General features: G+C 42.4%; 1 protein-coding gene across 3 annotated transcripts in view; it reads left to right on the forward strand.

Annotated features, from left to right (window-relative positions):
• Positions 1–16,074, forward strand: part of ccdc85ca (coiled-coil domain containing 85C, a) — a 254,322-nt gene that overhangs the window by 198,285 nt on the left and 39,963 nt on the right. For 2 of the 3 annotated variants that reach the window (XR_007248276.2, XM_048537710.2), the window contains exon 3: positions 9,912–10,025. The exons of the other annotated variant lie outside the window; for it this stretch is intronic. Coding sequence is in view for 1 of the 2 variants with exons in the window: in XM_048537710.2 (XP_048393667.1) it covers positions 9,912–10,025 (114 nt within the window). In the remaining variant the exon portion in view is untranslated. The remainder of the gene's footprint in view (positions 1–9,911; positions 10,026–16,074) is intronic. 3 annotated transcript variants of the gene reach the window in all.

Below are 16,074 nucleotides of genomic sequence, written 5' to 3' on the forward strand. Positions count from 1 at the left end.
TCACCCAACTCCTCCCTCTTCGCCCCAGTCCCGAGAAATCCGACTAATCCAACCCACCTTCCCATTGTTGGGGGTGACAACCACTTCTTCCGTGATCTACGTCACCGGACCTCCCATTCCAGGTAGCAAGTTTCTTCCACATTCCTGTGACTTTCTGCTAAGGACTTTCTACTCAACAGGAAGACCAGTCTGTTTCAACCAGAAGCCAGTCTCATTGACACAGTATCAAAAGAAAGATTTGTGAAGTTAGAACTCCATAACACAATTGAAGGCTGAACCCCAGGGTTTTCCAAACAATCCCCACCCCACCGGCCTGCTGTGATGATCTGTGATTTCTACCAGATTACAGCCCACAGATGATGATTGCTCATGTATCAAATTACATTAATAGATCATAGAATCCCTACAGTGTGGAAACAGGCCCTTCAACCCAACAAGCCCACACCAACCCTCAGAGCATCCCACCCAAACCCATACCCCTATAAACCGTCTAATCGACACATTCCTGAACACTATGGGTAATTTAGCATAGCCAATCCACCTAGCCTGCATGTATTTGGACTGTGGTAGGAAACCAGAGCCCCCGGAGGAAATCCACGCAGACAACATTGAGAGTCTGATATTAGCAGGGAATTCAGATATGGTCCCTATCTGTTGAAATACAGCATTCCAGGTTATTTCTATGTAGATTAAGTGCTTTTGTTCATTAATTGCTGGGAATTAGACATGTTCTTTAAAAGGTCCGGTGGAATCATGCCTTAACACATTCCACCACCCATTTCCCTGTTGATTTTTAGGAAGAGTTAAATGGAGGCTCACAATGTAAAGTGTCCTCCATTGAAGTACTGAGCACAACTGCAAATAGTCCCCTCAACATAGAGATTCATAAAATTATCTGCCTGGTATATTGAGCCTCCAGTAAATCTCTACATGGTCATCTCCCAATCCCCAACTTCATGGGCCAAATAGTCTGAAGCTTGTGGTTGCAAATTAATTGAAGGTTCCCAATGTTTGCCCTGTCTGAACACTGGATATTTAGTTAGTTCCTTAGGTCCAGAGGTAAAACTGAGTGCTCAGAGTTGACAATGACATAAACAATGATCGCTTTGAGAATGAACCTGGATGTGCTTCAGCAATAGAGAGCAGCAGACACTCTTTGGGCCGTAGATTTAAGAACAAATTTCTGATCATTGTTCTTTTAATTTGTAAGACAGGTGATTTGGTGGTGCAGAAGGGAAAGGGATGATTTCTGTCTTTAGAGGGAGGTGGTCACCCTAGAGTCTGAAGTGCGCTATTTTCCCCTTGAACTCCATTTCAGTTTAACACCTTCCTCCTTCCCTACCCTTCCATTCCCTTTGTTATTTTTGCGCTGCCCCCTGATGAGGAGGGGTGGTGCAGTGCTTGCAATTTGTAAATTCAACTAATGTTATGGATAATTTGACAGTGAAATAACTCCACAGAGGCTGGTATCCTGTCACCAAGTCACCCTTTATTTACACATGACAGTCTTTGATCTTAATTATGCCTCATTCTGAGTCAGCTACCACAGTGTCAGTATCTCTGACACTATCCTTTTTATCTGTCAGCCAGGGCTTCCTGAGTGGAAGCCGATTAACCACCCCAATTGGGGATCTCATATTCTGTGAGGTCCAGCTGACTGACCTCAGCATAATCACTACAAACTCCACTTTGATTTAGACCCTCCCTCCTCCCTTATCCTTCCTTCATTTTAGTTGTTGCAATTAGTCGTTTGTTTTAATTTGTTAAATGGGTGATTTAGTGGCTAGTGTACAAAAATAAGGATGATTTTCCCCAATAAGAGGAGTTATTATGGAAGGGGAGAGAGCAGACTTGATTTGCTCTGTCTGTTATACTCAGTGCCTCATATCAACTGATTTTTTAAATTAGTCAGAGACTGTTTCCATGCATCAAACCTCTTAAATATCTCTAAACACAAGTGGTGATCACCAAAAAATATTTGAAAATATGTGTACTTCCTCCCCAGTTTTCTGTCCCTGCAACTATTTGTCATTAAACAGTAAAATTGCCTGTATTACAGATCTGAAAAATTTCGTAGTTGTAGATCCAGCCCTGCAGGGGGAGGTGTAGTGGGAGTATTTGAAAGCTCTCATTTGAAAATAGAAATTTTCCAAAACAAATTGGTGTGATTTGATGAAAGAAGCCCATCGTCAATTAATTTTTTTGCAGAATGTAGAAGAATTAATCAACAATCAAGGATGTGAATTTTATATGGCAACATCAAAGTACTTCAGGACTAGCTTTTAAGTGCAGTTACTGATGCAGTGAGGGCTAACCTAGTTTTCCAAGAGTTTAAACCCTCACTGTTTAAGTAAGAGGACTAGACTTTAGCGATAAGAACATCAAGTAGTTCAGGGAATGCAGGCAAGCTTAGCTCCATGGGCAGGTGAGGATTGTTCAGTGTGTACACGTGGAGGGTTAACTGGGGATTCACTTGGGCATTTATAATTTAGAACAGACTAAAACTGTGGTTTTTGGGTTAGGAAGTGCAAGTTTGTAATGTGTATCTTGAAATAAATGCCTTAAATGCATTGGCTTGAACTCTAATCTTCATCCATTTCTGGAATTTAACACAGATTTATTCACAAATTCCCCAGAATCCAAATTAATCCAAAGCTAATGTAGTAAGACCATAAGACATAATAACAGAAACTAGGCCATTCGGCCCATTGAGTCTGCTCTGCCATTCAATCATGGCTGATGAGTTCCTCGACCCCATCCTCCTGCTTTCTGCCTGTAACCTTTGACCCCCTTGATAATCAAGAACCTATCTATCTCATCCTTAAATGTATTCAATGACCTAGCCTCCACAGCCTTCTGTGGCAGTGAATTCACCACTCTCTAGCTGAAGAAGTTTCTCCTTATCTCCGCTTTATAAGTTCTTCCCTTTACTCTAAGACAGTGACTTCAGATCCTAGTCTCTCCTACCAATATAAGCATCTTCCCAACATCCACTTTGTCCAGGCCATTCAGTATTGTGAAAGTTTCAATTAGATCCCCCTCATCCTTCTAAACTCCAATGAGTATAGTCCCAGAGTCCTCAAACGTTCCTCATATGTTAAGCTTTCCATTCCTGGGATCATTCTCGTAAACCTCCTCTGAACCCACTCCAGGGCCAGTATGCCCTTCCTGAGACATGGGGCCCAAAACTACACACAATACTCCAAATGTGGCCTGACTAGAGCCTTATAAAGCCTCAGTATTACATCTCTGCTTTTATATTCAAGTCCTCTCAAAATAAATGCCAACATTGCATTTGCTTTCCTGACCACTGACTCAACCTGCAAGCTTAACATGAGAGAATCCTGGACTGGAACTCCCAAGTCTCTTTGAACTTTAGACTTCTGAATTTTCACTCCATTTAGAAAATAAGTTCATGCTTTAATTCTTCTTACCAAAGTGCATGACCGCACACTTTCCCACATTGTACTCCATCTGCCTCTTCTCCTAACCTGTCCAAGCCCTTCTGCAGCCTCCCCACCTCCTCAGTACTACCTGTCCCTCCACCTTTTTTTGTAATTCTGCAAACTTAGCCAGAATGCCCACAGTTCCTTCATTGAGATCATTAATGTACAAAGTGAAAAGTTGTGGCCCCAGCACTGACCCTTGCAGAACACCACTTGTCACTGGCTGCCACCCTGAGAAAGATCCCTTTATCTCTACTGTCTGCTTTCTGCGAGATAGCCAATCCTCTATCCATGCTAGCACCTTGCCTGTAACACCATGGACCTTTATCTTACTCAGCTTTAATAATGGCTTTACAGTTCTGGTGTTGGCTGCAATTGCCAACTATTATTTAATTGTAGTTTAGAATAACTGAGATAGTGCTACACTACCTAGAGATATGAAGACCATAGTAAAGAATCAGTATTTCCCCAGTGATCTGAAATGATCTGTGATTCAACAGCACCATAAAGATACCTTCTACGAATTGTTTAATCTTCAGCTCTCACATTGACCAGTACATGGACTGCGTAAGCAATGGCTGTGTTTTGACCAAGCAAGCAAGGCCTGTACAAAACTGGGAAGGGTGTGTAAGAAAAAGACAATCCTCAACCCACACACCAACCATTTTCCAAAAGTCAAAATCTGAACAGATTTAAACAGATTTAAGTGAATTAATTTGATCTGACCTAGTTTGGACCCATCATTCATGGATATTTGATTGCAGGCTGTCCATAACTTATAAAAATAAGTAGCATTAAATCTAAAACAATGGGCTGGGCAGGGAAACTTGCGTAGAGCTGGGCTGGTTGTACTGATACCCCAATGCATTGCAACAAGTTGCTAATCTTTGCTTCAGCAAGACTTGCACTCCACAGTTAGCTGATCATTTATTTGATTTCTGCCAAGCTTCGTTCTTGGCAGACTGATCAAAAACAACTGAATGAAAGTCTTACGTGACTGATTCCGGTTGATAGCAGACCAGGCTGATACTGTTGATATATGAGCTCAAGCATTTCTTTGGTTCTGTGTAACCCATCTCCTCTTGACTCATGAGTTGAAGGTTTCAGTCTGCTTGGAATGTCTTTTATTTTTGTTGCTAATTAGTGCTGAATTATTGGTGTGTTTGCAGCTTTCAGCCTAAAAGGATTTGAATTGAGATTATTTAAAAGCCCTGAAAGATTGTCTGAAAGAAAGATACTTAAGTCTCACAAGCCGGATGAAAGGAATTCAAATTCAGCTCCCAGAGGTGAAACTATTATGTTTCTGAACACACCACCTGAACATAAACATTTGCAGATTTATTTTTCCTTCCCTTCCTCCAACCCACATTACATTATTAAGTCAGTAACTCGATATTTACTTAGCTCTTGTTAATTTGAAAAGAACCTCTATTACATGGTGACAACATGCGTGGAGCTGGAAGAACACAGCAGGTCAGGCAGTATCAGAGGAGCAGGAAACTTCCTTGCTGTGTTCCTCCAGCTCCACACTGTTGTCTCTGACTCCAACATCTACAGTTCTTGCTATCTCCCTTGCGTGATGTTGTTTCACCTTTCTGCTTCAGGCTATACCCTTTAACCCCTTTAGCCCTAAGATCTATATCTAACTCCTTCTTGAAAACATGCAGTGTTTTGATCGCATCTGCTTTCTGTGGCAGAGAATTCCACAGGCTCACTCATACCTGGGTGAAGAAATTCCTCCTCATCTCAGTCCTAAATAGCCCGCCCTGTATCCTAACACTGTAACCTCAGGTTGTGGACTCCCCAGACTTTGGATCATTCTTCCTGCATCCATTCATCCCTTCTGTGAAGATGGAAGAAAGCCAGAGGACTGGAGAAGATAAGGATCGCTCTGGTACATTTTGACACAATGTTGTGGCAGGCTGTGTGAAAGGAAACATTGCTTCATCCAGCCCCTTCATGAGCCTCCATTCCTTTGGGAGTGCACTGGAAGGCTCACATTGTTGTTAAGCACTTTTGTAAACAAATGCCCGCTCAATTGAGCATAACAGGGAGCCCCTGCGGCCAATCAGGTTTTAATCACATTCCAATAAAAACTGAAAAAAGAATCAGGAACAAAAACAAAGTTGCTGGAAAAGCCCAACGGGTCTAGCAGCACCTGTGAAGGTAAAAACAGAGTTAACGTTTCCGATCCGGTGACCTTTCCTTAAAACGGATGGTGGCTGGGAAAATGTGAGTTTATATGTTTTTTTTAAACGTCAGTTTATTCACATTCCGTTGTGAGAGATTTAGCCCAGCATCCACCCTGGGCTTTACCTATCCAACCCGCCCTCAACCCCAGTCACTACATCAATTCTGGACCTTATTTTAGCCTGTTTAGTTCGGATTTCCTGTGTCCAATCTTCACTATTGCTAACCTGAGATCAGATCAGGCAGTGGAATTGGTGCTCCACTTTTGTGTTTCTTTTTCATTTTGGTGGTAGTAGTCTGCAGCTCACCCATTTCTGCTGCCTTAGCAGGTGAGTGCAATTGTAAGTCACACAGCTCAAAAGGAGGCCATATGGCCCGTGACACTTGTGATACTCTTTGAAAGAGCAATCTGATTGAATTCTCCAGAGGCTGGCACATAATGAAGCGAAGCCCTTTTTTGTTTGAAGCATTGCTTATAAGCTCCGGAAAGGTCCCTTTAAACAAGGAGAAAAAAAGACTTGGATGATACCTCTGAATCACAGTGTGATTGGGCACTGAGAAAGGAGGGAGATAATGCGAGTTTAATGAGGCAATATTATAATAAGGTGTGAAGTTTGCAATGATTTTTGAACTGCAGTTTCTACAGACCCAGGGAAAGGTTCCAACTCTGAACTGCTCAAGGACTGCTAAGTTTATTAGCTGCGCAATACTTAGACTGCAGCAGGCGTGTGGGAGGTCAGTGAGTGGAGTTCTCGGGGGACGAATGCCTGATCCAGATCTCAGAGTGGCTGACAGCTGCACAGATGAATGGTCCCATTGGGCCCCTTCGGGGATTTGGGACTGAAAAGGTCCCTACCCTGAAGCGCGGAATACACTGATCTCAACTGCTGTGATTAAGAGGAGCTGGAGAGATAGCTTATGATAAAAACCAGCTGTAGTTCCATCAAGGGAGCAGGGGATGTTCTTTGGTGGGGTGGTTGGTGATAACTTAAAGGCAGTCAATTAGCTTTAGAACCAACACTTTACAGACGAACCATCATTGAAAGAAATTTGTCAGAGGAGTGAATGCAATCGGTATTTGCCGAAGTGAATCTCTGGGTCGGTTCCAGAGAGTTTGTGAGTTTATTCCATGGATGGAATTCATGAAGATGATATAGCTCTGACAGGAAGTGTAATGGTGAAGACTGAGAAGAAGAGGCTTTCTGTAGTGACTGTGTGCAATGTGACTTGACAAAGTAACATGCCAAGGCCCCAGTAATGTTGTCTGATTAATCTGTGCAGAGATGTAACGACACATCTCTGGAGTAGGTGGGACTTGAACCCAGGCCTCCTGGCTCAGATGTAGGGACACTACCACTGCATCACATGAGCTCCTTCCAGTGGCTGAAAACCATACTCGCACTATAAGGGAGTGGGTGTATGCTGCCTGGTACCTCAGTCATGAAGCAATTATGCGTGGGTCTGTGTAGTAACATTGATTTGTTTTAAATGTGATTTGGAAGAAACTATGGTTTGTTCAAAAATAGTGCAGCTGAGGGAATTAAACTTGGATTCAGCATTAATCCAGCATTCATTGGTATTCAATCAATGGAAATGATTCATAAATAAAATAACTTCCTTATATCCACTCCACTCAGACATTTATACTGCAGCAGAATTAATTTTGCTCCTGGGTTTTCAAGTTCCGTTTCAAATTTGTGTTGTGTGTGTTGGTGTCTGTAAACATGCTGACAGGTGTTAACTGAGGGTGTCAGCTCAGATACTTCTTAAAAAATCACGCTGAGTCTGCACACATTCCTGGTTTAAAGAGTCACTGCAGCAAATATCATCTATGATTCAATCCAGCAGCTCCCCACACCACTCCCATCAAGTGATTCATTCAATGCAGCACGATTATATTTGCATAGTGACGAATAGGAGATGTAGAAGTTTGAAAGATGCTGAAGTTGGATCATCTTTCCCCTTGCACTGCTAATTGCTGGCAATGTTTTTCAACTTCAATACAGCTTGGAGATGGAGGAACACAGCAGGTCACACAGGCATCAGAGGAGCAGGAAAGTTGACATTTCAGGTTTACACCCTTCATCAGTTCTTGCTATCTCCCAATAATTTTCAGCTTCTTTCTTCCTTTGGTCACTGCGGGGTTGAGGGGAGTGGGATGAGGGGAGTGGGGGGTGCGGAGAAAGAGAGACAGAGGAACTCTGATGTTTTCACATTGGTTGAGCTCAGTGTCTCCTCTAGACCAGCAGTTTTAAAGGTCTCATAAGGCTATTGAATAGACTTAATTGACACAGTGGCGAGTGCAAAAACACAGAAGAGCAGAAATGATTAAGTCTCATCATTATTAGACATTGGTTCAGTGGATGCTACTTCCATTGTGTCAAATCCCACTGGAGAAAATTGAGCACAGATCCTGACACTGACATTTTAACACTGCTTTGGAAGTGATGCACTGTCCAACCTGCATTCTTTGAGAGGGGCTGATGAGCTGAGACCCTGACTGACATCTCAAATGGATGTAAATTGTTCCTATGTTACTTTATGAGGAAATTTTCCCCAATGCCTCAACCAAAATCTATCCCACGATCAGTATTGCTCACAACAGATTATCTGGTCATTGTCACATCGCTCTTTGTGGCGATTAAGCAGTGATCAAACCTCGTGGATACATAGTTGTCTGGAAAGCTCTTTGGGATGTGGTCAGATCGTGAAAGGTGCTAAGTAAATGCAAGTTTTCTTTCCTTCCTTTGAGTAACTATAAAAGCAGGAATATTGCAACAAGTAACACCCGTGTTAAAGAAACATTGCCAACATTATCAAGCCAGAATGTTTGACAGGTGTTTCCTGTTGATGGAACTCACTTTAGTGACATTGTAAGTCTGGTCATAACTCACCAGAGCATCATGCTGCTCTGGCAAATCAGACAGTGCAATTCAGCAGGAAGTAGCCAAATGCAGAATAAGTTTGAGACGCCATTTCCCTTTGCTATTACCAAAGACCTACTTAAAAATCCATTCAAAGACCAATTTTCCCATTTAAAAGGACCCATGCTTCTACTTGCCAGCTCCTACAGCCCTATTGGGATAGATCATGTATGCTGCCACCATAACCACAGGGGGCGCACTCACTGTCCATGCTGTCCTATTGCTTGAGATGTCCTGGTGCCTGCATCAAAACAGTAGGAGCAATAAAGTGAGGAATTTTCAAATGTTAAAGCAAATTCGAATCTAGGGATCTAACTGCCCCAATCCCAACATTGATCCACCCTGCTCCTTCCACATCAGTGGCACCACATATGCCACATTTGGATGGTGTGCTCTGAGTGCCCATCACTGACATCTGTGGCACCAATGTCCTCTGTCAGTAGGTGGCCTGAGATACTTTGAATTGTGCGATGAATGTAGGGACAAGAGTCGGTCAATCATCATCAAAAATGGTTTTTCTTCTTTCCTCGTTTTTGCTTCTTTTACACAGCACTTTAAAACTTTGCTTCTCGCTCCGTTTATGAACAGTAACAATTTTTCCTGATCCAACTATGTTGAGTCCCCTCAAGGTTTTGAAAACTTGTGCCAAATCTCCCCTCTGCCTTCACCTCTCTAAGAGAGCAGTCCCAATTTCTCCAATCTTTCCTCAGAACTGAAGTGTCTCTATCCTTGAACAATTCTCGTAAAACTCTTCTACATTCTCTCCAATGCATTCATGTCCTTTCGAAAGTGTGGTGCCCCACAGTACAGCACTGAGATTTAACCAGTGTCCGATATAAGTTCATAATTCCCGGCTCATGTACTCTGTGCCCTGAAGAACGAAGCCTAGCATACTGTATGTTTTATTAAGCAAACACTTGACCTCACCTGCTGCCTTTAATGATTTACTGGATGTTTTCACCTGGTCTCTCAGCTCCTGCAACCCTTTGTACCCTAGTGTATCACCTCACATTTCTCTGCAATGAACTTTATTTGCAAACCATCCAAGTTACCAATATCTTTCTGTCTGCCTCACAATTTACAATTCTCCCAAGTTGTGCGTTGTCTGTAAACTTTGAAGTTGTCCTCTGCCACTAAGATGGAGATTATATATATATATTTATATATCAGAAAAACAAGGATGCCAATGCTGACCCCTGGAGAGCTCCAACAACCAACATTGTTCCAGCCCAAAAGAAAAGCCATTAAGCCATTGCCCTGTGTTTCCTAAAGCTCAGCCACTTTTGTGTCCTCAGCAGATAGTATAGGAAGTCAATTCTGTTTACTGAAGCTATTCCATTTCTCCTTGTAGCAGTCAAGCACCAGTGACCTGAAAGTTGGTCGCAAGCCTTACCCAGTGCAGCACAAGTCAGACTCGCAGCATTCATCACCACTGCCGCCGTCATTTCAGGAACCCACACAAAACGTAAGTAATGTTCAGACAGGGTTTGTTATTGAAGTACCTGAGACCTCTGCTGTGATCCGAGGTACAATATGAAACATGCTTCCTTGTTGTGCATCAACCTCACATAGTCTTAACTGTAAGAAAGCATCCTTAGCATTAAGCTCTGGGACTGTGTACTTGTGACCAACAGGATGCTCTGGAACCATGTGCGCGTGATGAGCACTGCGCTCTGGGACCGTGTGCGCGTGATCATCCTGGTGCTTAGTGACAGTGCTTAATACCTTGCAAAGCATTCAAAATATATGATAATTAATAGTTACAGAAAGGGGAATCTGTTTGAGCGCTGGCTTAGCCAAAGTGCCCTCCAGATGCATGCTGGAGGAAACAATCTAAAAGGTTTGTATGTATTAAAAGATTATTGTAGCTAACGAAAGATGAAAGGGAAAAATCAAGTGAGAATGCAATGAATCTCCAATAAAATCTTCAGCAAAGTGGATAATTTGAGGAGCAGAGCTCTCGAGGCCAGGTTTTCAATTGTTTTTCCACAGGTCTGGGCTCATTAAGCTGTGTCCTTTACGCACGGTTGCAATGAGAAATACATAATCCTGTCAAGCACAGCATTATTCTGAACCTAATTGCACTCATACAGACACAATTTCATCACTAATAACCTATGTGGCTCAACAGTGGCATGAGTAATGACACAGGGGTTTGTGAATCTGTGATAACTGCAAGGTTATTGTTTAAATTAGACCATTCATATTCATTTAAGGCTGGTATATGTGGAGTTAAGTGCGTTGCTTTTTGTATAATTGGCAGGAGGATCCAGTGTGATAGATGCCAGCTGGGATCTAGAAGCAGCAACAAACTGGATGTGCTCAGAGGGATTTAGTTGAAGTATATTGGAATTTGGAATGAGCATATCATTTGCTTTTGTGCAGCATACAGTGAACGTAGGCCATGTAAAAAGGCAAAAAAGAAAACCATTTTCAGACTGCCCTGTTTTGCTCTGCCATATTGTTAGACCAAGGATTGTTAACTCATCCGAGCTGCGTTAGGGGAATTGCAACTTGTGATTGCTTTGATTGAAGAGCTGCTGCTACAGCCCCTTGTTCCTGAAATTGATTCCATTGTGAAATAATGAATATCGTGATTGCATTTTAGAAAAGAGAGTTGCATTTGTGTGGTGCCTTTCCCAAATTGCAAAGAACTTTCCAGCTAACAGACTACTTTAATCGAATTGTATCAGCTGTTGTAATGCACAAACGGAAAGAGCTAATTTGTGCACAGCAAGATCCCACAGACAACAGTGTTGAAATAGCCAGATAACCTGTTTTAATCATTTCGATCCCTGCTTCGCTTAAAAATAGGGGTGTGAGACCTTTTACATCCACTGAGGGGGTCAAACAGGTCTTTTGTCTCATCCAGAAGACAGCACCTCCCGCAGTCCTTAGCAGTACTGAGGGAATGCTGCATTTTTGGCCTAAAGTTTGTGTTTAACTCTCCGCAAATCCATACCAATCTGGCTCAGAGTGAAACTCTGACATTTAGATATGAAACCTAACACTATCTTTGCCGGACACACCTCTCATTGATCATGGTTATGTTTCCTGATGCTCTGTATTAGACCTGTATTGATTGCCTTCAAAAACGTTTAGTTTTCTTCAAGAATAATGACTTTGAGTGATTTCTGATTACTAGAGGCTTTACAACAAGCAAAGCAGCAAGGAACATACAAAGGGGACAAGACTGGCAAATTCAACCACTCTTATTGCTCATGTTGGGAGCACTGTCTTCAGTAAGATACATATCCATATTTAAATCTTCCCCATAGCACTAACCTTTGTCAAAGAGGTGCACAGGAATCCCATGATGGACATATTGGTTCTTAAGATTTCACCTCCTCATTGTAAGTAAGCAAATGGACTTGGCTTGCAATTGTCCTGTTGTAGCGTAGAACACAGAATAGTACAGCACAGGAACAGGATCTTCAGCCCACCATGTCTATACTAACCATGATGCTATTGTAAACAAATCCCACCTATATGGTCCGTATCCCTCTATTCCCTACCTGTTCCCATGTCTGTCTGAAATCCTCTTCGATGTTGCTAACATATCTGCTTCTACCACCTCCTCTGGTAGCACGTTCCAGACCCTATCATTCTTGTGTAAAAAACTTGTCCCACTCCTTTAAACCTTCCCCCCCCCCCCGACCTTAAATCTATGCCCCCTCATATTTGACATTTCACCCTGGGGAAATAGGACTCTTGACTATCCATGCCCTCATAATTTTATATACATGTATCAGGTTACCCTCAGCCTCCTACTTACATTCTAGTGAAAATAATACAAATTTGTCCAACTTCTCCTTGTAGCTAATACACTCCAATGCAGGCAACATCCTCATAAACCCTTTTGCACCTTCTCCAAAGCCTCAGGTTCCTTCCTGTTGTGTGGTGATCAGAACTGCACACAATATTCCAAATGTGGCCTAACTAAAGTATTATACAGCTGAAACATGACTTGCCAGCATGTATACTCGATGCCCTGACCAATGAAGGGAAGCATGCCATACACCTTCTTTACATCTTATTCACCAATGTTGCCACTTTCCAGGAGCTATGACCTCATGCCCCAAGATCGCTTTATGTATCAAGGCTCATAAGGGTCTGGCCATTCACAGCATGCTTTCCTCCTGCATTTGATGTCCCAAAAAGCATCACCTCACGCTTGTCCAGATTAAACTCCATCTAACATTTATCTGCCCAATTTCCAACTGATCTGTATCGTGCTGTATCTTTTGATAAGCCTCCTCACTAACTACAACTCCACCAATTTTTGAGCTGTCTGAAAACTTTTAAACAGACTGCCTATATTTTCTGATGACCCTTTTCTGATGAAGGGTCTAGGCCCGAAACATCAGCTTTTGTGCTCCTAAGATGCTGCTTGGCCTGCTGTGTTCATCCAGCTCCACACTTTGTAATCTCGGATTCTCCAGCATCTGCAGTTCCCATTATCTATGCCTGTATTTTCATCCAATTCATTTATATGTGTTACCAACAACAAAGATCCCATTATTGATCCTTACAGAACACAACTGTTCACAGGCCACCAATCAGAACAAAAACCTTTCCACAACTACCTTCTGTCTCTAAGACCAAGCCAACTTTATATCCAACTTACCAATTCACTATGGATTTCGTGATTTAATTTTTGGACCTTCCTACTGTGAGGGACGTTGTCAAATGCTTTAGTAAAATTCACATGGACAACATACACCACTTTATACCATCTTTACCACTTCCTCAAAAAACTCAATTAAATTTGTGAGACAGACCTTCTCTACACAAAGACACACTAACTATTCCTGATAAGTCCATTCTTCTTCAAATGCGAATAAATCCTGTCCCTAAGAATCTTCACCAATAATTTCCCTAACGATGACTAAGTCTCACCAGTCAATAATTTGCTGGATTGTCTCTTCTCCCTTCTTAAACAAAGGAACATTATTGTCTATTCTCCAGTATTCTGAGGCCTTGCCTGTGTCTAAAGAGGTTGGAAGATCTCTCTCAAGACCCCAGTAATCTCCTGTCTTATCTACTTCAGTATCTTTGGATAGATTCCATCAGGTCCTGAGGACTTATCTAACTTAATGTTTTTTCAAGACATCCAACACCACCACTTCCTTAATATCAACATGCCCTAGAATATCAATGTATGCCTGTCTAATTTTTCATTCCTGTCATTTTCCATGGCTAATACCACTACAAAGTACTTTAATAAGGACCTCACACACTTCCCCTGGCTCCATGCATAAATTCTTTTCTTTGTCCTTGAGTCGACCTATGCTTTCCCTAACTACCCTCTTTCTTCTGCTATATGTATAAAATGGTTTGGAATTCTTCTTTAATCTACCTGTCAAGAACAGTCTTAGCTCTCCATTTGAGTTATTTCCTGCTAATTTTATATTCCTCAAGGGCCTTGTTGATTTCAGTTTCTAATCTCTTACTTATGCTTCTTTTCTGTTTTTGTCTAAACTTTCAATATCGCATGTCATCCAAAGTTCCTGAATCTTGTCATCCTTATTTTTCATCCTCACAAGAACATACTGGCCCTGCACTCTGACCAACTGGCCATTAAAAGATCTCCCGCATGGGAGATGTGGATTTACCCTCAAACAGCTGTCCTTTTCTCCACCCCCCCCACCCCCCAATTTAATTTCTCCAGTTCTTCCCGAATACATTCCTCCAACTTAGCACTTTCACCTGAGCACCAGTCTTATTCTTACCCATGACTCTCTTCAAACTTAACAGAATTATAATCACTGTGCCCAAAATGCTACCCAACAGAAAATTTGATCACCTGGCCTGGTTCATTCCCCAATACAAGGTCTGGTACTGCCTCTTCCTTGGTTGGACTATCTGCACACTATTTCAAGAAGCCCTCCTGGATGCACCTAACAAATTCTGTCCCGTCGAAGCCCCGGCACTAAGGGAATCCCAATCAGTATTGGGTATGTTAAAATTACCGGGTTGTTTTGAATCTTTTCATGATCTGCTTACATATCTGTTACTCTATCTCCTGCTGGCTATTGGGAAGCCATAACCTCATCACAGTGATTGCATCTTTCTTATTCCTGAGGTCTATCCATATGATCTCACTGGATGAGCCCTCCAAGACACCCTCTCTCAGTGCAGCTGTGACTTTCTCCTCAGTAATTAATGGCACTCCCCACCCCTTTTACACACCCCTCTATTGTGCCTGAAACATCTGAACTCTGCCAGTCCTACTCTTCTCTCCACCAGCTTTCTGTAATGGCTACTACATTGTAATCCCATGTACTAATCCAGGATCAAAGCTCATTTGTCTTACCTATTATACTTGTTGCATTAAGATAATAACACTTCAGGCTGTCAGTCCTGTTATGTTCATTAATTTGGTCCTGCCTGACTTACTTGATTTAACTTTTACCTTCTCCTCAATAAGTCTACATGCTGACCTACCGCTCTGGCTCCCACTCTGCTGCCACACGAATTTAATACCTCCCTGAAAGGATATTGGTGCCCCTCCAGTTTAAATGCAACCCATCTTTCTTAAACAGGTTCCTCCTGCCCTGGAACAGATCCCAATGACCCAGATATCTAAAGTCCACCCTCCTATACCAGCTCTGAGCCACACATTCAACTGTATTATCTTCCTGTTTCTGGCCTCACTGGCACGTGGCACTGGGAATAAGCCTGGGATTAGAACCCTAGAGGTCCTGCTTTTCAACTTTCCACAGAACTCCCTGGACTCCCTCATCCTTCTTCCTGCCTACTTTGTTAGTATCAATATGGAACACCATCTCTGACTGCTCATCCCACCCCACCCACCCCTTTGAAGATATCCTGTACCTGCTCAGAGACATACCTGGCATTCCTGGAGTCTTGCTTAAGGCCACAGAAACTGCGCCCCTAACGATAGTGCTCCTTATCACTACCACACATTTACACTTTGACCCTCCTTGCTGTACAACAGTGCGGATTGTGGCGCCACTCATCTGGCGGCTGCTGTTGCATTCCCCTATGAGGTACTCCCACCCCAATAGTATCAAAATGGTATACATGTTTGAGAGGGGAATGGCCACAAGGACTCCTGTACTATCTTCCTGTCCCTTCTGTCAGTCGCCTATCTATTTGGCTGAACCTTTGGCACGACCACTTCCCTGATACTCCTTACAAACAGGAACCAGTATGCAATTGATTACATATCACAAATGCAACTTCCACCATGCTCCCAAGAAGAATTCTTAAGAATGGGACTTAATCCTCTAATTACAGCAATTTGGAGCAGGCATTTGAATTACTTCCTTGTTTCCAGCCCTTCGCTTCAAGGAATGTGCAGTTTCAAATTTTTGCATCTGATTTCAGAATTCCAGGATTGAGAAAGGGTGTAATTCCTATTGGCAGAGTAAGGAAGAAATACGGATCGAACCTGAATCCACAAGGCCACTGTCTCATTGTTTTAAATCAGATAGCAAAGTGTGGAGCTGTAGGAACACATCAGGCCATGCAGCATCAGAGGAACAAGA

The sequence above is a fragment of the Stegostoma tigrinum genome, chromosome 10 (genome assembly GCF_030684315.1).
Source record: "Stegostoma tigrinum isolate sSteTig4 chromosome 10, sSteTig4.hap1, whole genome shotgun sequence".
NCBI lineage: Eukaryota > Metazoa > Chordata > Chondrichthyes > Orectolobiformes > Stegostomatidae > Stegostoma > Stegostoma tigrinum.